This window comes from Anoplophora glabripennis, unplaced genomic scaffold, assembly GCF_000390285.2.
Source record: "Anoplophora glabripennis isolate ALB-LARVAE unplaced genomic scaffold, Agla_2.0 scaffold1, whole genome shotgun sequence".
Lineage (NCBI taxonomy): Eukaryota > Metazoa > Arthropoda > Insecta > Coleoptera > Cerambycidae > Anoplophora > Anoplophora glabripennis.
Genome location: NW_019417028.1, coordinates 1,862,882 through 1,884,232, shown reverse-complemented (window position 1 = coordinate 1,884,232; position 21,351 = coordinate 1,862,882). Strand labels below are relative to the sequence as shown.

At 33.0% G+C, this 21,351-nt stretch overlaps 2 protein-coding genes across 2 annotated transcripts in view; both read left to right on the top strand.

Moving 5' to 3' along the window:
* LOC108914178 (putative aminopeptidase-2) overlaps positions 1-17,533 on the top strand; it is a 39,024-nt gene extending 21,491 nt beyond the window's left edge. The window contains exons 26-41 of the mRNA XM_023455831.1: positions 981-1,186; positions 2,990-3,030; positions 5,783-6,139; positions 9,577-9,850; positions 10,487-10,789; positions 11,214-11,397; positions 11,889-12,045; positions 12,866-12,947; positions 13,155-13,335; positions 13,510-13,699; positions 14,238-14,518; positions 15,765-15,949; positions 16,024-16,194; positions 16,707-16,853; positions 16,908-16,986; positions 17,048-17,533. Coding sequence (XP_023311599.1) covers positions 981-1,186; positions 2,990-3,030; positions 5,783-6,139; positions 9,577-9,850; positions 10,487-10,789; positions 11,214-11,397; positions 11,889-12,045; positions 12,866-12,947; positions 13,155-13,335; positions 13,510-13,699; positions 14,238-14,518; positions 15,765-15,949; positions 16,024-16,194; positions 16,707-16,853; positions 16,908-16,986; positions 17,048-17,266 — 3,057 coding nt within the window. The 3' untranslated portion in view covers positions 17,267-17,533. The remainder of the gene's footprint in view (positions 1-980; positions 1,187-2,989; positions 3,031-5,782; positions 6,140-9,576; positions 9,851-10,486; positions 10,790-11,213; positions 11,398-11,888; positions 12,046-12,865; positions 12,948-13,154; positions 13,336-13,509; positions 13,700-14,237; positions 14,519-15,764; positions 15,950-16,023; positions 16,195-16,706; positions 16,854-16,907; positions 16,987-17,047) is intronic.
* Positions 17,534-20,340: 2,807 nt separating this feature from the next.
* Positions 20,341-21,351, top strand: part of LOC108913347 (aminopeptidase N-like) — a 16,475-nt gene continuing 15,464 nt past the window's right edge. The window contains exons 1-2 of the mRNA XM_018719188.2: positions 20,341-20,612; positions 20,666-20,968. Coding sequence (XP_018574704.2) covers positions 20,341-20,612; positions 20,666-20,968 — 575 coding nt within the window. The remainder of the gene's footprint in view (positions 20,613-20,665; positions 20,969-21,351) is intronic.

Genomic DNA, 21,351 nt, shown 5'->3' with positions numbered 1-21,351 from the left:
TTTAAGAGAAATTTGTCAGGTGCATTTTTTCTCTGGAGAATCAGTTCTCATGTTTTCAAAAATCAAACCCCTGGTCTATTTGTAATTCAGCTATTTTTTATGTTTACTTAGTTAAATCATTAGTCCAAGTCTCGTAAATCTTCAACAAATATCTTTTGAATAGATGCCTGAAAGAAATACATACGGCCTCGAAGTTATATGTACTTAAAATACACCTTACATGAATGTCGATTAAAAAGTACCTTTATTCATTTATGTCAATTTCTACTTGTCAAATAAATGATGCAAATTGCTGTTTTATAAAAAAGTAAGAGTTAAACCACTATTTAAATAATCAAAAAATGTTAACTACGTATTTGTTCTATTTACTGTATTATCTATCCTACACAAATGGCAATAAATCTAGATAAATTAATTCATATTTTCAAATGATCTGGTACAGTATTAAAATAAACTTCTACATATATTTCATTGTTAAAAATGTTTGCTTAATCACTGTATTATTAGGTTCAATTAGAATTTCAATATAGAAATATTTCATAGGAGTCAAGTACATAGATGTTTATCAGCAACACATCAGATAGTACCTAATGTAAACTTAAATTTAAGTGATTTCCATGAAAAGCAATTATAGCGATTCTACAGGGCGAGAAAAAATTAGTGAGGTGATTCCTCATCGACATTTAATATATTTTTTCATGCAAATTAACATATTTTTTCATGTCGTCTCTGATTATTATCGGTTTTCAACGTTATAAAAAAAGTTACAAAAATGAAGTTATGTACTTCTACTTGATAATTTCTTGACCTTTTTCTATTGCCAATATGGCCCCTTAAAAATATATTTCAGATATCCTAATTTACTAAAAACAAGTATCTCGTTTTTCGCCGAGATATAATTAAAATAAGTTTTCCTCGTCTAATCAAAACTTCCAACAAATATTTGTAGTAAAATTTGCACCATTTACTTCATGTTGCAGTTAAGAAGCTTTATAGAAACTGAGAATCTCCCCGAAGCATTCCAAGTAGCAGCGAATGAAGCTCTGGAGACTGCAAATACAAACTTGATATGGTTGGAAACATTTAGGGATGACCTGCTTCAATACTACGATAATGGAGGGTACAGGACTGTAGGAGTGTCATTTTGGATTTTAGTTATATTTGTACTTCTGTTGTCTAACAGCGTGTAAATTATATTAATATATTCTAATTTTATTATATATTTTGTTTCAATTAAACATTATATTTATGAAAGGCATTTTTACTTATCCAAGAAAGTTGTGTTTTCTTTTGATGTAAGATTAGAGCAGCAGTTAAAATATTGTCCTTGGCGTTATCAGTGATATTACTGACTTTTGGTATTGTCTTCTCAAAATGTTATTCATCAGTTTTATATTCTAATTCTAAGAAACAAAAATGAAATGCAGGAACATATTAGTTAACATATCCTGGCTGATTTCCGTGTTAATCTTTCTCCAATGTAATCAATAAACTGTTACTATTTTTGTTAAATCATTTTGCCACACTAAAAAGAAAGAAGAGACAGCTGCTTGGGTCAAAAGTGTCAGTCAAGTTGTTGATTTTATAAATTTAGTTTTGCCTAACTAGAAATACCCCAATAGGGACAGTAAATAATTCTCGATTCCACAATAAGCACCACTACACACTATAAAGATTCAGTTTCGAAAATCTTCCTGCTTCGTTCCCAAAACTCAAATGAACTTAAATTGCAAACTCGTTCTTTATGTTTACTACATCTATAACCACACTTTTGATGGCACAGAAAACCATAATTTTATTGCGACATATCTGCAATTAATAACAATTTATGATAGTTCAAATAAACCAATTAGTCACCGATAAAGTATTCCACTTGCTACATTTGTTTTTATGTATATGTCTATGCCATCATGTTGAGTGATGACAGCATTAGATTTAGCTTTACCAGGAAGAATGATGTACACGAACCACAGATAACGTCACGTCACGAGTAATAAATAATATTAACGTTACTTTGTAAAATAGGTTTAACGGAACATCAATCTACAAAAAAATCGGCGGTGGATGATTTCTATATCCATATTTCAACAAATTGGCAATAAAAATTGACATAATTAAAATCAATATCGATAAATTTGTCAATTGGTCGAATCCATATGTATTTGAAATTAAGAAAAACTTGATAAGTTAAAATTTATGTCTTTAATGAAGTTGCACAAATGCTACTAAATAGAAGTTCGGAAAATTTAGTGACGTAGAAATATTTTCATTGTTATTCACCGAAAAATATATGCCAGTGTTTCATGTAAAAAATATTGTTTTTTCAATTTCCGATATTCATTTATTTATCTTAGTAAATTCAGAAAGAAGTACTGAAAAGCCTAAAACTTTCTGTATACAATTTTTCTTTTTATCTATCTTGTAAGGTCAAAATATAAATGGAGTTCACTTTTTTCACTTTTTCTTAAACATCGTATTCATTAATCAAAATGTAATAGTTTTCTCAGTTACCATATTTCGTTATAAGCATCTTATATTTTCAGTCAATGTGGCTTCAACTCAACTCGTCTGTTTGTGACTTATCAATATTCAAAGATATGCACCAAATCTGCTACTGATATTTCAATCATCGTTATCTTCAACAGAATACTCTGTAGAAGTTTGACAGTCGAATTAAGCGACACCCTGTACATTCTTGTTTGTGTTCTGCAATTTAGTATTCAACGCAATTAGGTATGCTGTTTGACTCATTGCCTGATTGTATTAACTCAAAAATATAGAACTCCAACTGTTTAAATGGTGATAATTATCTCATAACAAAATTTTTGACTAAGTGATAATATTGGGAAGATAAGGAACAATGGTAAATAATTTTTAAAATATTAATTTTGTTATATTGTCAATAAATTTTGAAAGGCTTAGGGAGGATTTAACTAATAGGTAAATTAGTGGTAAAGATAAGATTACTGAAGTATTAAATATTGGTAAGAGCTGCAGACACTACTAGTGTTACCGCCATTGTTTTCTTAGGTGAGTGGTTTGTTATTTATTATTATCGCATTTGTCTCTATTTCCACTTTGTGGTGGTATATATAATAAATTGACATCAGCTGAAGAAGAGTGAATGAATATGGGAAATTCTAAGAGAATCAAACCTTAAATTATATTAAATCCAAAACGATCACAAAAATTTTATTGAAGCTCAGTTTACCACTGTTTGTTTCACATTTTCATTAGGAATATTGCAATCTTTCTGGCATAAATGAAATTGACTAACAATAAGTAGAAATAATGATAAAACACAGAATGTAAATTTACTGCTAGATTCAAATATTTCATTGTATATAATATTTATTTAAGGAAAAGAAGGTTGTTGGAATAAATGAAAATAGTTTTACTTTTGCTCTTTTTTTAATTATTTGTTTTTAAACATCACTTTTTTCGTCATTTCTACCAGCTGTCGAATTAGCTAGAAAATTGACTGTAGAATAAATATAATTATTACACGGTTCTTAAAATGACGTGTCAATGAATAAATGTGTGACATATTGGGATTTTCCGCCTATCGACATTAAAGGCATAGTTTTATTGACAGGTGTCAGTCACTAAAGTGTCACATTTACTACCGAGGCTTTAGAATCATTTTTACTATAGCTAAATTAAAAATTAAAATTTGTTCTTTAACAAAAGTAATTTTATTTATTCTAAACATTTACAGTGAAATTATAACAGCCCGTAAGGGATATTCCTTGTCCTGTTTGTTCTGAAACATTTACTTCGTCTATGTAGGTTGAAGTGTTTTCACTAGTAGATAGTTTATGAACTACTGAATCCTCTAAAGTAGTTGTATGGGCTCATCAATGTAGCCTTCAGCTACCCTTGAAGTTTTCCATCCACCAAGTTGTGATATCTGCTTCTAATTTGATTAATAATGTAACTGATGTTCTGCGGAAACCATGTCCGGTATATTCGTGAGCATCCTTCAATTTTAAAAACGCAGCAACTTGTTTTGGTATTTTCCCAAATGTATGAATTCCTTTACCACTTGAATATTTAAAAAATCTTTTACTATCTATCTGGGTAGGTCTTAACGGTACTATTATGTCCGATATATGTCTAAATATTCGCTTACAATAAAGGAGCATTTATTCTTTATTTTTGTAATTGGTAAAGTGATTAGCAATCTATTGCCCATATCCTCAATATTTCCATTTTTTATTTGCAGTAGTTCGTAATATCGACACATGCCTCAGATATTGCAAAAATGATTGCCACCTGAAATAATAATAGTCAGTATTCTTAGTTTACAAAAATATTAATTACCTTTGTAATTAAGTACGTATCATCAGGGGCTTCAATAATCAATACATTATTTATGTGTTTGCTGATATATCTTCTTCGATTTTTCTGATAATAAATTACAATCTATTTGCTTTGTTGATTCAATAACTCCTGGCAGAGTTAATGTGAATTCTTAAGTTATTTACTTCGCCTTTCTGTTATTCATTTATTTTCCTTTTATGACAATACAGTTATTGTATAGGAATGGTCATAAAACCTGAATTGGTGCAAGAGTACCTACGATTTAATTATTTTTTAAATATGTATTTCTACAGCAGTAAAATATTGTTGTATTATATTGTTGTTGCAATATTTGCTTGCAGAAAAAAATTGTAAATAAAGCCTAAAATTACTATTTTCAGCTCTTGAAATAATTACAGCGTAAACAATTGTAACTAGTAGATTCATCTGGACCGCCTTAATCTTACCGCTTAAGATCATGACTGAAAACCCAATAAAAATGACTAATTCTGTTATTACTGACAAATGCAATAAAATTTGGGCTCTACAATAAGACTCGTTAAGTTCATCTTATGCTGATATTATTTATGGGCTCGTTTTCTAGAGATTAAAGACAAAAGATTACGCACGATGCCTTGAAATGGGTAACTGTAGTATAAATATCACTGAAATATTTAAGTGTCAAATAAAAGTCTGATCTCTAATCTTAGTACAGTCGTGCACTTGAAATAGCGCGAGATAAAGTACATTTGGACACAATTATGAGTTAATTTGTTTATCTTTGCTAAATTAAAACATTTTGAAACCGATTTGAAAATATTTTTATATCTGTAGTGAGTGCAAAGCGTTCTAACGGGGTTGAAATCACTTGAAGAGTAAATCAAAAAGTTTAAGCTCATTTAGCTAGAGTTGCTAACAAGATGTTTTAATGAAACTATTTTGTTAACAGCTGGTATCTGGTATTAAATGTTATAATTTGTTGGTATACCATATTGTAGTGTTACCTATGCCCTTTACAGGTACCAAAAATCCGCTTGATATCACGCTCCTGAAAAGAGTTACTAGCATCTCCGCCAACCCATGCATCTATCAAATTTTTTCTTTAAATATTAATATCTCAAAATTTATAACTCCTAGGTATAGGGAATATTTCACTTATTTACTAACACCCTGTATAATTGAAATACCTATATCTTTCAAGGTGGGAATCATATATCGTTACAGCTGCTGAGTCATGATTTAGTTGACTTCAACGATAATGTCTGCCTATTTATACATTTATACTCTTCAGTAAACTGACAATATTATCTGCGATAAGAAAATACCTGAGTGATAGGTATATATTCTAGTCTAAATGAATAAATAAATAACTATAAACTAATTCATCATAGTAAAGATGTAATTCTATATCCCAGTATGATTAAACAAGTCAATTACAAAAAGCTAGCGAAGAAAACAATGTGACCTATTCCTTTTTCAGAAAACAGAATGGCGCAAAATCTCCTCATCATCGGGCTGCTTCTAGCAGCTTGTATATCCAACGTACAATTACAAACTACCGATGAAATAGAGTGGAGGCTGCCAACCATCATTCGCCCATCTAGGTATCGACTCCACATAGATGTGCCGGAAGCTGCCCTGTCCCCAGAGAGCAACGAATATGGTGGACATAGTGTCATGCTGTTTACGACATTAGAACCGACAACTACGATAAAGCTTCATTCTTCTTACGACCACATCAGATTAAATTTGGTGACGATAGAAAATACTGACGTCAATGAGACGAATTATTCTGTGAACAATATTACGGACATCCTGACTATAACGTCGCCATTTCGTAAGATTTTTTTCTATATTAATCTAGATATACGGGGTGTTCCAGCTAAGAGGGATTCTTTTGTAACTCTGTAACTGTAGAATTGATAAAACAATTGTTTCAATAAAAGTTGTCTGAAATCAGGGTGTTCCATTTAAAATAACAAAGTTATGTAGCGCCCACACGAATAGAAGCTGTGAAGGTAAAAATATTTTATCAAAACCATTTTTTAATAAATTTTTACAATTGCAGTTACAGAAGAATCTCTCTTAGTTGGAACACTCTGTATAGTGGAATTGCAGAACTGTCATTTTTTAAATCTGAAAATCTTACAAAGATTTTCGTTAATATTTTAGTTTTATTTCTAACTTTCTGGAGTTTTATACATACGTTATTGATGGCCAATATCGATTATATAAAATATTATAAATGAACACTTTTATTTCAGATTATATTGGGCTTGTGCATAAATTCGTAGTTTTTTTCTTGGATTTAACGTTGATTTCATTTTAATAAATAAAATACATTAATTACTCGAGGATATATACTCCTCCATCGTTTACGACTGTTTCCCAATGGTTTGGCATTTATTTTATGCCTAAAGAAACTATGGAGTTTGGAAATGAAGAATTTATCAAGCTAACTTTGAAGGAGTTTTGTTGATGGTTGTTGATAGAGAGCGGATTGAACAAAATCAGAAGAATACGGTGGATATGGAATAATATACCAACTGAGATCATGCTTAAGCTGCAAAATCACTCGATGATCCTTACAGACTTTTTATTTATTGAAATGCACTTCAAGATGATGAGTTGCTGGTGCTAGACCTCAGCAGTGCTGATTATGTGTTTGGACTAAGGATTTTTGTTAGGACTAGATTATTTTTGTTCTTGGTGTTGATGTAAAGTTGGTTGGAGTATATTTCATCAGCATTAAGAATCTAGCATAAAAACACAAACTAAGCACACATATATTGATTCTTCTTGTCTTCTCTCAAAATATGAGGCACCCATACATAATTTTGAACTTTGTTTATGTAATCCAAATGTACAAAGGTCGATTGGTCACACTCCAATTACCGGATTGCCGAAAATCATCATCAGCATTTAAATGACCTTCATCAAAGTCATCTTGGTCTTCCTGAATCGTTCATATTAAAATGCCTCAAACATGGAGTTGAATTAACTCCTCAATTGAACTGGAACAAAAGGATATAATGGGAATACCCGTTGATTTGTACTTGGCATACCATCTTCTACTTTCCTACAAGTTCGAAGACTATTGAATGAAACAGCAGCATAACATTAAAACAACCTCGATATACCTATCTTTTATAGTCGATTTCCAAGGCATTCTTGTCGTAGAAATAAAAAACGCTACGAATTTATTCATCATCCTAATAATTATCACATTAGTGATATTTAAAGATTCACGACTTTGTTAGTCATTTTCATTTTCTTATATTCGTTTTCTCTTTCACAAAAGTCGGTAATGGATTTTACTCCAAGACATCTTGTAACCAGAACATTATTCACTAAGTGATTCTCTAATACAGAGTACAACAGCTCATTTCAAAGCTGATTTCTTTCATCAAATAAAGAAATGTCTAAAGTACGTTGCAAATAGGTAAAATTATAGGGTCTACAATTCTTTGTCTTGTTCCAGTATCTCATTTAATCCTAAGAATCGTATTTAGAATTAGTGACTGCTCCATTGTAAACGGAAATACACGACTTTCCATTATTAGACAATATCAGTGGCGTCACTTTCCAAACAGTGATAACGAGTATTTACCTGAAAATAAAAAAAACATGTTTTAAAAACAAATACTAGGAAGTTCGGAAAGAACAGTAAATCAATATCTTGTTTTGATGGAATGGTGTATATAAAAAAAACCAGTAGCTAATTTTCTAACCACATACAGTGTGTATTTATTTATAGGTGTATAGGCCGCTAATATAAAAAGTAAAAAACAAATAAGTAAATTGCTATTTTTTTATTAAATCAACCTTCGGAATCTGTATATTGGAAACTGTAATATCCTCAGATTTACAAACCGTAAGTCTGTTAAGTTTTTTAAATGTCAATTTTTCAAAAAAAAAAAAAATTCGATATCAAATAACACAATAGTCGTTGTCTTGGCCTACTTTTTAAAACTATTAAATATTAATTGTGCAACAACAAAGAAAAATTGAAATATCTAAAGGAAACTGGTAATAGCATCAACTGTTACATATTTGAACATTTAATTGCATGTAATTTTTCAAAAATTAGCATTTAGAATATTTTAGCAGGCTTTGTAATTTCTAGAAAGTTATAGAAACAGTATAATATAAAATTAAACTGAACAAAGCATTTTTTCTTGTGGTTATATAATTCATGGTATTTTTAAGAGTAACAGTAGATAAAAAAAAAGTTGGAAATGAAAATTGATGGAATTTAAAATAAAAATCCATGAAATTGCACTTCTAAAAATATATAGGGTATCTACATTTTTCTGCATGCGCTCAAATATAATAAATTAATAAAAGAAAATACCTGCAAGATGTTTTAGTAAGTAATATATAAATTTAGAGGTAATAATATTGACTGTTATAAACAAATAATGATAAAATACAGATTATACCACAATTATGTGATCAAAGGATTTAAATGGTAAATAATTATTATTTACATGAGTATAAAAAAAGATAATAGTGCATCTTATAAAAAAGAATTCTCAGAAAACATACAATAAGTTTTCTCTTAACAAATTTTGTAGAGTATTCGACATTCTGTTTGGTCTCTTTTTTTTTAATTTTTCAATGTACATAAAATTAATAATGCTAGACAATCCAAACAATCCTACTTTATTATTAAAATAGTAATGACATAATATTTCGTAATTCCAATTTAATTTATGAATTAACATAGCTTTCATAACATTAGTTACTTGTAAAAGCCTTAAATAAATTGTAATATTTTTCCGATCCTTCAGTTCTCTTTATCTGATATAAGATAAAAATCAACAAAATGGCATGAGTTGTGTAATAAAATTTCCAATACTAAGGATGAAGGGATTAGTAAAGATAGATCTGCAAAAATATTTACATAGCAAATAATCAACTTTCAATGGAAAAAGTACAATACCAAGTAAGAATCGCTATTATATTTAGTTACATTTATGTTAGATTAAGAAGATTATAACTTTCCGAACTGCAGCATAATTAGTGTAACTAATCTATAATATTAATAAATAGATAATTTAATCATAGGATGTAGGATACTTTTATAGATTGTTTGTTCAGGTTTCTAACATAATTCATTTCGAAACTTTTTTTTATTAATTTGTGACGTAAAATCCATTATTAAAGTTTGACAGCATATATCATTAATAAACTGGATACAAATTCAGATGTACATCCTTTGTGATACCTGTTCAAGTACTGTTAACCATTATATTAACACCTATTTTACAGAGTTGAATCCGAACATCACCTACCAACTAGTCATAAACTTTACGGGAATCCTCAGTACAACAGAAATGACGGGATTTTACAAGAGTAGCTATGTCAGAGAAGATGGCGTTACAAGGTATCTGTTGACGACTCAGTTCCAACCCACCAGTGCAAGAAGAGCTTTTCCTTGTCTGGACGAGCCCTTCTTCAAGGCTATCTTCGAAATATTCATCACTCACCCCGTTGAATACAACGCTTTATCAAACACACCTAGCACTTTAAATGGGACGGATTTGTAAGTAGTTGCGTGTGGTGACGTCTCTATAATATTTTTAACAACACGAGTATGCCCCCTAAGCTTAGAGTTTGGAACATATTATTAGTTGCCGTGATGATACGTATACATCCATAAATAATGACACAACTCATGTTACTGGCAGTCCCAGATGACTGTCAGAGTGTTTAGGGATCACCCGATATTTTTCAGTACCTAGACTCTAGACTCTAATCTTTAGCATTGCCAAAAGTTATATTTCACCAAACCAACATGGGTTTATTCCGAAACGATTACTGTATCCAATCTAGCTCGATTTACTCAGTATACAACATATCATATGGACAACAAAAGGCAAGTTGATGTGGTGTATACAGATAATAAGTTTATTTGGGTTGTGCGACAATCTGACTCCTCTCATTAAATCTTATTTTTCTCAACGTGAACTATATGTTTTGTAGCGACATCTGGAGTACTCCAAGAGCCAAATTTAAGGCCACTTTTTTTACTATACTTATTAACGATTTACCTCTGTCTCTAAAATCTAATATATCCTTCGTCAACGACTTGAAGATAATTTTGAACGTATTTAATGTAGTGTCGCAATTTGTGTTATAAAAAATTAGAAACTGGAACTTCTAAAATTTCAAATTTCAGGGGAACAGAGACGTACCAATTCGATGACACGGCTCTTATGTCCACCTACCTTATCGCCTTCGTCATTTCCGATTTTACGTGTACCCAAGGTGAAGACATTGGAACTGTCCCTTACCAGATCTGTTCAAGAGATGAAGCGAACAGCACAAGGGAATGGGCGCTGGAAATTGGACCCCCACTTGTGGAAAGTTTGAACGACTATACTCAGTTCGACTACAACAGATCCAAGAGTAAATTGGACCAAGTTGCTATTCCTGACTTTGCGGCAGGTGCTATGGAAAACTGGGGGCTAGTTACGTACAGGTAAAATCATGTCATCAAAACGGATTTTTGCAAGTGATTATTTGAGTATGAAGTTTTTATTTCAAGCACTTCCAAAGCCTTCTATTTCTAAACTTTTTTAGGGAATGCAAGTGTTCTAAATGATACTGATAGCGTTTATAATAATCGCAGCTGTCTATGAATTTCAATTCGATCGTAATTAGTTCAATAAATACATCTAGAAGTTCAGAATATTTAAAAAAATTATTCAAATCATTCGACTCAAAAAAATGTCGGTCACTTTTTTAATGTCAGTCTTAAAATCAAACCAGGTTTAGAAAAATCTTCTAAAACTGCTCAATTATTGAGTTTGTGGGTCTTCCATCTATTTGAAGAAAAAGCACCTAATGAAAGTTCCTTAATTTAGAGAAAATTACTATTTACTTTATTATCTGATTCTTTACAGAGAAGTGTTCTTACTATGGGACTCCGATGAAAGCTCAAACAACTACAAGCAGTTGATTGCGACAATAAACTCCCACGAATTCGGTCACTTCTGGTTTGGTAATTTGGTGACTTGCAACTGGTGGTCGGAAACTTTTTTGAATGAAGGATTTGCCACGTATTTCGAATATTTCACTACACACGATGTGAGTATACCTAAATATAGTTATTTACACCATAAAGGAGGTAAGTATTATTTACCAGCGCTTCAAGCAGGTAGATGTTACAACCAACCAATACCTTTTCTATGATTCCTAATAAGATTGCACAGTTTTTGAAACTAGAACATCCTGAAACATATACAGGCCATTAATTCCGAAGAACATCGGCAACGTTACTGGCTAATACAGGAGTTGATGTATTAGCAATCAAGAGACCTGGTACTATAAATATTCATTCATAATAATTAGTAAAATGTAATGTTCATCAAATATTTCTATTTATTTGTTCATAAAATATGCATTTAAAACTCGAAATCGCTTTTTTCCCTAGGGAGGTAAGTTACCTCACTTACGTCCCGTTGTCCATAGCAACTTCCACTTCTACGGTAAAATCCACTTACCTCCTTGAAAACAATGCATTAATAGAGACTTTTACTACGGTGGGAGCAGATAAATAATATTTTCGTGTATTTAAGGTACTTCCATCCTGGGAACTAGACAAGCAGTATATCGTCGATATCGTGCAGCCAATTTTAATAACCGACGCTCTAGAAAATGCTCTTCCTCTACAATCAGAAGCAAACACACCAACGGAAGTGATGGCTAAGTTTGGAAGAATTTCTTACTCAAAAGGTATATTTAATTGCTTGATGAATTTTCGAATAATATTAAGGTAACGGCCTATCTGACTGGTTGTCGCCAGTTAGCCTTAGCTAGGAATCGCTGATTTACCCTTGTTGTTCTCGGGCGAGGTCCTGTGGGTTCAGCCTTATTTAGTGAGTCCGAAAAGAATTTAAAATAATTCAAAATAATTCAAAAAAATATTGAGATATTTCTTAATAAACCATTTTTTAAACCAAATTTGGTGCGGAATTATTACATTACATTAGTGGTGCTGTTTAGAAGAAATTGACATTTAAATAATATGATACATGACTTTTACAGTACAGAAAGTACAAATCATTTGAAAAAAAACTTAAAATAAGAATTTAATAAATATGGATATGAGTAATTATGTCAACCTTGTTTGAAACTCAAAAATACACAAAATAACGGTAACTTTTTTGCAATAGCGTTGTTAATTTTTCTAAATTACCATTTTTTTAGATGCACCTATTCCACTGTTTGATGATTTTTAGAGCTTCTAATGGTGCAGTAATGACTATCTTTATTTATTTTATTAAAATTTAATAACAAAAGTGTTGATCTTTTCTCCTAAATGGTTAATTTTTCAGATTTCAAACTGAAATCACTCGTTTACACGAAAGTCTTCAGGGAAACTAAAATTGAGAGTTGGGGTAAAAAGCTTCGTCATTTTCCCAAATCTACTCCCATCAGTTATAAAAATTTCCACTAAATTATACAGTTGCTTTTTAATTCTTCAATTTTTGAGAACTTTTCTTCTTTTTAAGGTTAGATTGGTCGTTAATAATGTTTCTTACTTTTCTTCTAGGTGGTGCTATATTTCGCATGGTTGAACATGTAATGGGATCTACAAATTTTAAAAATGGGTTGAGAGACTACTTGGATGAGTTGTAAGTATTTATACGACAAAAAACGCCGGTTTAAGCTTGTTAAAGCCTCGTAAGAAGACACCAAACCAAAATATCTCGAATTTGTCTCTATGACATAATGGCACAAGCTCTTTTAATTTTTTTAGTTAGTTTATTTCTGGAGGACGATCCTTTAGGTCTACAAATATAACACCTAGCATTCAGTAAAGCTTATATTTAACTTTTTAGTCAGTACCAGACTACACTGCCAGAGGATTTATGGAGAACGTTACAAAGATCAGTCGACAATTCTACCGCCAAGTTACCTGCCAATACCACACTGGTCGAAGTTATGCACAACTGGGTAAACAGCCCAGGATTTCCATTGCTAACTGTTGCCGTGCATGGTACACATATTGAAATAAGCCAGGTAAGAAGAGAAGTAGCATGAATTAGCAAATGTTTCACTTTAAGGTCGAGTCAAATGTACACAGGTTCCAATTTGTCAACAATTGTTCAAGCAAATGAGTTAAAGAGACCTTTGCATTGGGTTGTTGATGAACCTCGTGAAATTTTATATCTGTTTAATTCACTGTCGTTTTAGGAGAGGTTCTTGATATCCGGTAATGACACAATAACCAGATGGTACGTCCCTATCAGCTACACAACATCAGAAGACGCTAATAAATTCAACAGCACAGCACCACAACAGTGGCTCACACCGGCAGCAAGTGCTTCTTTCCATATCGAAGTAACTAACGCCACGTGGTTCATACTTAATAATCAGCAATCAGGTGAATATTCATTAAAATATAGAAGAATTATTATATCTCTAAATATATGTATGTATCTATGAAATGTGGAACAAAGTGCAAAAGATATTAGAAATAATTATAAAATCCTACAAATCTTGAGTTAAGTATCGATCTAATATGTACTAGATTTGGTATCGTCTATTTTAAAGAGCAGGGATTGTTTTGTTATGATTAGGGTACTGATTTAGAGATCTGCGGAATTGTAAGGGGGTATTGCACCTATGCAACAGTAACGTACCAGAAAAGACCTTGAAGAGAGCTAAATTCTAGTACAGAAGTTCTATTCGTATATTATTAATTTTCGGACATATTTACATATTCATTTCCTGTAACGGGCTCCAAAGTCTGGTTTCTCTTTGGATACACACACCGTGTACAAACAAAGCAAAGTACCTTAAAATCCTCCGCGTTTCCAAAACCAACAGGCCTCATACCGAATTTAATATAAACAAATTCAGTGTCGATGCCGTCTGTATGTTAATATAAACAGCTGTGTATGATCTCGCTTTGTTTTCAGGATACTTCCGTGTAAACTACGACAACAACGGCTGGAACAACATCAGAGATGCCCTCCAGAAACCTGAATTTGATGGCATCGTCGAAGTTAACCGAGCGCAAATAGTCGACGATCTTTTCAATTTGGCAAGACGCGACAAAATTGAGTACGCTCGGGTGTTCAGCATCGTCCAGTTCCTTGTCAACGAGACGTCTTATTTCACATGGAATTCAGCGTTCAGAGGCTTCAACTTCTTGCTGAGCAGAGTCGGTCTGGAGTCTCAACTAGGCCAAGCCATATCGGTAATAATTGTTGCATTTACTTATTGTAGTAGAACACAGCTTGACTAAATTCGCGAAGCACTGTAGCGACGTTACCAGACCAGCATCGGAGCACATGCTTTGTCAGAACGTCGAATAGTGAACATCGGTACAAATGTTAAGTGCACGAGTCGTGAAATTGTACACAGTACATTTAAATTTACGACAGAAGCATAGAATGGAGGTGTATTTATATATTTAGGAAAAGTGCAAGAAATAATTGCGACGGCAGCTGGCATTAGTGTTAGTACCGTGACAAATGTTGTGGAGCAAGCGAAGGATACTGCAAATAGTGAAATTTCATTGCTCCATACTTGGCATGGTACATATAGAAAGAACAAGAACAGTTCAAGATTGGTATGTTCAAGAAAAAATGGTACCTACACTTAGGGAAAGTTTGCTTATGTTTTTGATTCCTGTGGCAAGACCAACAGATGCCTTAATTATATTTCTTAAAGAGAATGAAACAACACCGCGAAAGAGGTCGACCAATTGATGAATTTATGCCGAAGGCAGAACTAATGTTTAAGTCAAGAACGATCTCATGGGCATGATGACATAGGCTGTAAAAATTACAAAAAATGGTTTCAAATGAAACTTATATGTATACCAAATTTGCCACCATCTTCGTCCCTACATCTGTTTATCAAAAGAATGAACTGAAGCAAAGTTCACGAGATAAAAGAATTTAATTTGAAGATATCAGGGTCATATTATTCTGAAACTACCACCATAGCACCCCGACCTGAAACTTATAGAACGTGTATGAGCGTCACTCCAACAATATGTCACTTCCAGTATGACAGATGTAGAAAAGTTGTGAAACAAATCTGTACTCGACCTGGCTATTGATCAAGTTATGGTAAACGTTCAAGATGGTGAAGATAAAATTCTTTATTTTGATACCAACTGCAGTGAACCTGAAGAAGAACATGCTTAACTATAGTTCTTATGGTTACAATTCACTAAATAACTATATCTACCTAAGCAAAATTTTTGCACTGAAGATACCTGCCCTACTATTAAAGTTTCCTGTCTTTATCATTGCGTCTGCTGACTCCTGACTCTGTTCTTGATCTTCGTATCTCGCGGAGAAAGTTGGTCAAGCTGTAATTTCTATTTCCTTTGTGTGTGAGAATAAAGATGGCTTATATTTTAATTGTTAAAAGAATGTTTTACATTTGATTCCAGGTAATTTTTCCCGTTTACTAAATACATTGTATTTCAGGGCTACGTCTTGAATTTGATGGAAAATTTGTACACCAACGTATCCTTTGTCAGACACAACACAGATGACCAAATCCATACTTTTAAACAAGTTTTAGCACTGTCTACAGCCTGCAGATTCGGAAAATCTGCTTGCATTGCTTCCAGCAAAGTGTTTTTCCATGTGTACAAAGATTTTGGATTAAGGTATACAATAGTTTATACTCTTTTGAGTTTAGAATGATCCAGGAAACAAATAGTTGAATAATATTTTGTTGTAGACCACCCAAAAATCTACGCGGAGTAGTTTACTGTAACGCTCTGAGGCACAGCACCGATTCAAGTGATTGGGAGTTCCTTTGGCAAGAATATCTGAGCACCACTCTTGCTTCCGAACTAGTAACCATAATTCCCGCCCTAGGTTGTTCCCGGGATAGAACATTGCTGGAGAGGTAAAGTACAGTGATGTCTTTATGGGGATACTGTAGAAATTCGAAAATATAAATGTGAAAGCAATGCTTCTTTGATCATAAAAGGTTAATAGTTACCAGAAGAGTAGTTTAATATGTTTCCCTGACCGATGGAGGGTTGTTTCATCCAATTATTATGGTACCAGTACTTATAAAACTTTGGGCACATTATTTCTTACAGTGGATACAAAACTGAAACTGGTACATCAATCACTTTGATAACTACATACATGGAACAGTCAGATATTGGTATAGATATGTGTTAATGGGGTTTAAGGGTGTTTTGGTATTTTTTTTTCAATACATTAGAAGACTCGACGTTTGTTAATAATGTTGTCTAACTTTAATGTTTTACTAGCAATGTTAGTAGCAAGTAGAGAAATTATCTCACAGGAGCTGGACGTTTGCAATCAGTTTTATCGTCTTCTAATAGATAATCTACACGACTTGAGACGTGACAATTACTTTTTGGTAATTAACAATGATTTTCGCAGATATCTCAACTTGTCCATCACAGAAAACTCTGGAATTAGATCCCAAGATCGTCTCTCTGTATTCAATTCAGTCTTCAACGGCAATCCAATGGGAATTGAAGTGGCTTTTGAGTTTTTGACAAACAATCATGCTCGTATTAATGAAATGTAAGTACCTACATGCTAATCTGAAACATATTTCAATGCAGTTTCTTTTTGTAGGTATCTTAGCATGAACGCTTTGCCAAACTTAATCAACGGTCTTGCCGCGGTCTTCACCACAGAGGAAGAAATTGAAAGGGTAAGTCTAGGGTTAAAAATGATTGTTTCCGTGGTATAATGTACTGTTGTTGTTGTTACAGTTGGAGGAATTTATAGAGGAAGGTCTTCCAGCGGAGTATCTTCCAGCAGCGACCACAGCTATAGAAACAGCTAGGGCTAACATAGCGTGGGTCGAGCATTTCCATCAACATCTATTTGACTTTTTCTTCGTAGTTAGCACTCCTGGTGCAGCTCCCGAAACGCTTGGTCTTCACGTCTGCGTTGTACTTTTGGTAGTCTTCTTCGGTCAACTGTTTTAAATTACTGTTGTTGCGATAAGATGTATGTAAAATGTTATTTGGTTCTAATAGTATTATTATTATATATACGATATTTATTAACACTTTAGTTAATTAATCTTGAAATAAGACTAAAGAGGCGACTGTGAGAATTTATTCTATTCTATTTAATCATTAGTCATTGTAAATTTTTATTTTATTACGTCATGTTACCGTTCATGTACAGATGTTATTTAAATAAATAAACAAGTAATATTTTTAGATAATAAAAAACTAATTTTCGTTTCATTTGCCGAGTTTTTTTTTCCATACAAAGGACCCCGCGTAAACTTTATGGGTTTGAGTTCCCGGACGATTCGTCTGAATTTTTGATATGTTGTACTTGACACTCTCCTGATCAAAAGTATTCAAGGGACCAAAGTCCGGAAATGAACAGTTTTCGAGGTATCAAGGAAGCAAAGTCTCAAAAACTTGAGACTTTCTTTGATTTTCCAGTCTTGAAATTCCTTCAGTTCTTTGTTGTATGTAGATTTTGATTTCTCCGGAGTGATGCCTGCAGTAGCCGCATTAGCTTTTTCTACAATTCCAGATGAAAATTCCACATTTTCCATTTTTTCAGTCTTGGTTTTCGGATTTCAACGTGATTTCAACTAAAGAGTTGTTTACTGACAACCCTTGGTTACAGACACAATTTACACTCACATCCTTTGTAATATTTAAAAATACATTCATTATAGTCCACAGTACAGGCCCCCTCTAGAAAGTTGATTACCACATACTTTATAACTCCTGAGGAGCTTCGTTTTGACGAGTCTACCACATTTTTCCTCCGCGACTTTTCTCCGCTTTTCCACTCGGAAAAGTCCAAAAACATGGCAATTTCCCGGGGTCTTGAAAACTCAAGACCACATCTTTTATTTTTAGCATAAGTAACTGGAAATTTTGTTGCAAATGCCGATTTAAATTTGTCCGACAGAAATTCCTCGGTAAATCGGCATTTGCAACAAAATTTCCAGTTACTTAAGCTAAAAATAAACGATGTGGTCTTGAGTTTTCAAGACCCAGGGAAATTGCCATGTTTTTGGACTTTTCCGAGTGGAAAAGCGGAGGAATCGAGAAAAGTCGCGGAGGAAAAATGTGGTAGACTCGTCAAAACGAAGCTCCTCAGGAGTTATAAAGTATGTGGTAATCAACTTTCCAGGGGGGGCCTGTACTGTGGACTATTTCGTTAAACCACTTTTTCTGACATTGACAACTTGAAATTTTAAGTTACTTTTATTTGTTATTAAACCTGTTTTTTTCATGCCGATAACAATAAACGAAGTTATGTTGGTTGCCAAATCGTTAAATTTAAGTTACAGGTCATAATAAATACTAAATTATCATTGCGCTTAAAGGCAAAGTATTGGCTTTATTATTATAATGTTGTGATTGTAATTGTTGTAATTATGTTTTGCCACTTACCTAATGGGTTCGAATTATTAGGAAATGTAACTGTAACTCATTTCTATATATTTTAAAATATACTTTCCATCTACTATACACAAATAATATAATAATGATTATTTGGCAGCGAATTTTCTCGAATCAGTTTTATTCAAATTGTGAAAACAGTGTTCTCTAATATTTTACAGTGATATGTCTCTTGATTAGGTTAGTTTTAGTTTGTCATACTGTGACATTGAGTAACGTCATTAAATAAAGACATTGTGAGCAAAAGGTGAATATTTTCGAAAATAGCATCAACTTTTAAGGTAAACCACTAAATGCTGATTGCAGATCTTCCATTGGTTCCATCACTAAAGTCACCACTACTGCTGTTTTTTTGTGATTTTAATTAGGATACAAGTCTAGAAGAAGATTTTTTTTGCTATTCATTGTTTTGTGTTATTACTTCATTTATCTTGTGAGCCACAATATTTGTTCCTTAGAGTTTAATATTAAGAAATAGATACTTAAAAAAATAGACATAAGAATTACACAACCATCATTATTATTTGCTGATGTCAAAAGTGGTACAATAAGAATTGTAATAGACCTGACGTTTCAAGAGAAACATGCACCTAACTGAAACAGTTATTTTTCAGGCAATAATATGAAGTTCAGTGTTGTTTTCGTTTCGCTGTTGACAGTAGTACCATGGATAACCTGCAGTAAAGCTACCAAAAGATCCGTGAAATGGAGATTACCAGATAATATTCGACCACTGAATTATCGAATTCATATAAACGCAACGGAAGAAGCTTTAACGAACGATACTATTAATGAATATCGCGGAATGGTTGTGATTACTTTCATGGTAATAAACAAAACGAAAAAAATACAGCTCCACGCTTCTCATGTTAATCTGAGGATGAATTTGATTACCGTTAACGAAAGAGATATTAAACGAAAGGATTATTTTATAGACCCAATAACGGATATTTTGACAATAACAACACCCCGTAAGATATTCTTGCACTATTTATTTAGTTTTATATTTTGCCGTTAGTTTGAGAATTCGTATATGACAGATACTTGTACCAGCAACTGCTATTATCAACTATACTTCTAAATTCGTGAAAATTATCATACTTTGGCCTTAACATTTATGATCTTTTAACAATAACAATAATGATAACAATAACAGTAACAAAAGTAATGATATTGCCAGGAACAGCTTCTTTATGGGATGGGCTATATGTATACCCATATGAGTAACTATTTATTTACTCATATGTATATGCCCTTTGTATCAATATTAGCGACATTAAATACAGCTAGGATCATTTGTCAGCCGAACACACCAGACATATACTTAGATTCCTTAAATCCACGAAAGAAGTATCTTGTAGCCAATGCTCCTTACTGCTTACGCCCTACAAAGGGACCAGAAAATGGCAGAGAGTGACCTGTATTGCAGATCTTAGACAGTTAGCAGGATTGGCCACTAGATGTAGGTTATACCTCTTATTTGTTCTTATTCCTTTCCTGGATTAAAGAAATATAAACAGTTGGATCATTTGTCAGTTGTCGTACTGATGTGGGCAAACAAGTCGGAAACCTGTATATGTCTGGTGGATAACGATACTATTTTTTATTTTACTTTTGCAGCAATGGGTGAGAACTCCGAAGGAAAACTTATAATTGATTTCACCGGTAATATCAGTACAGCGCAATTACAGGGTTTCTACAGAACCAGCTACGTCACAGCTAAGGGAACTACAAGATACATGGCGGTCACCCAAATGGAACCCACTTTCGCGAGGTCAGTTTTTCCATGCTTCGACGAGCCCTCCTTCAAAGCTGTCTTTGAAATATACATCACTTATCCCCTTGGATACAATGCTTTGTCGAATATGCCAGGAAAAATATATACTAAGGACAGGTATGTCTTACACCAGCTGTAAATACGTTATGACACACCCTGTTTGGTTTCAGTAAATCAGAGACGATGCGCTTCGAGAAAACAACCGTGATGTCCGTTTACATAGTTGCTTTCGCCATTTCCGATTTCACATGTTCCGAGGGAAAACCGGTTGGCACCGTTGCTGTTCGGATATGCTCGAAATCGGAAATAAGCGAGCTAAGGAAATGGTCGCTAGAATTCGCGTCTAAGGTTTTGCAGTACTTGAACGAGTACACCCAGTACGACTACAAAAAATCCATGGCAAAGGTGGACCATATTGGAATTCCAGACTTTGAGGCTGGTGCGATGGAAAACTGGGGACTAGTGACATACAGGTAAGTAACTGTGGTAGGTAAGCGTGACGTCACATATTTAGGCAACCCGCAATAAATTGTCATAGTTGAAATTGTACAGACCGAATACGAGCCTTGTGTACTATTTACATAGGCACTATAAATGATTTTTTACAAGGATTTAGAAGTATTTAAGAACAACCAACACGTGTTTGGTAAAATAAACTTCTGCAAAAAATTAAGGGAGCAAAAAAATTTTTCGAATTTTTAGTGATTTTTCAGAATGCTGTATCTCAGTTAAAAATGATCGTATCAAGGTTTTAAAAAAAGCATTTTAAAGCGCCGAATGTCTAGTTTCCAGATTTCTTAGCTCAAAATTTTTAGGAGCGACAGTCATCGCGAAATTCTAAGAAATAAGACTAAAA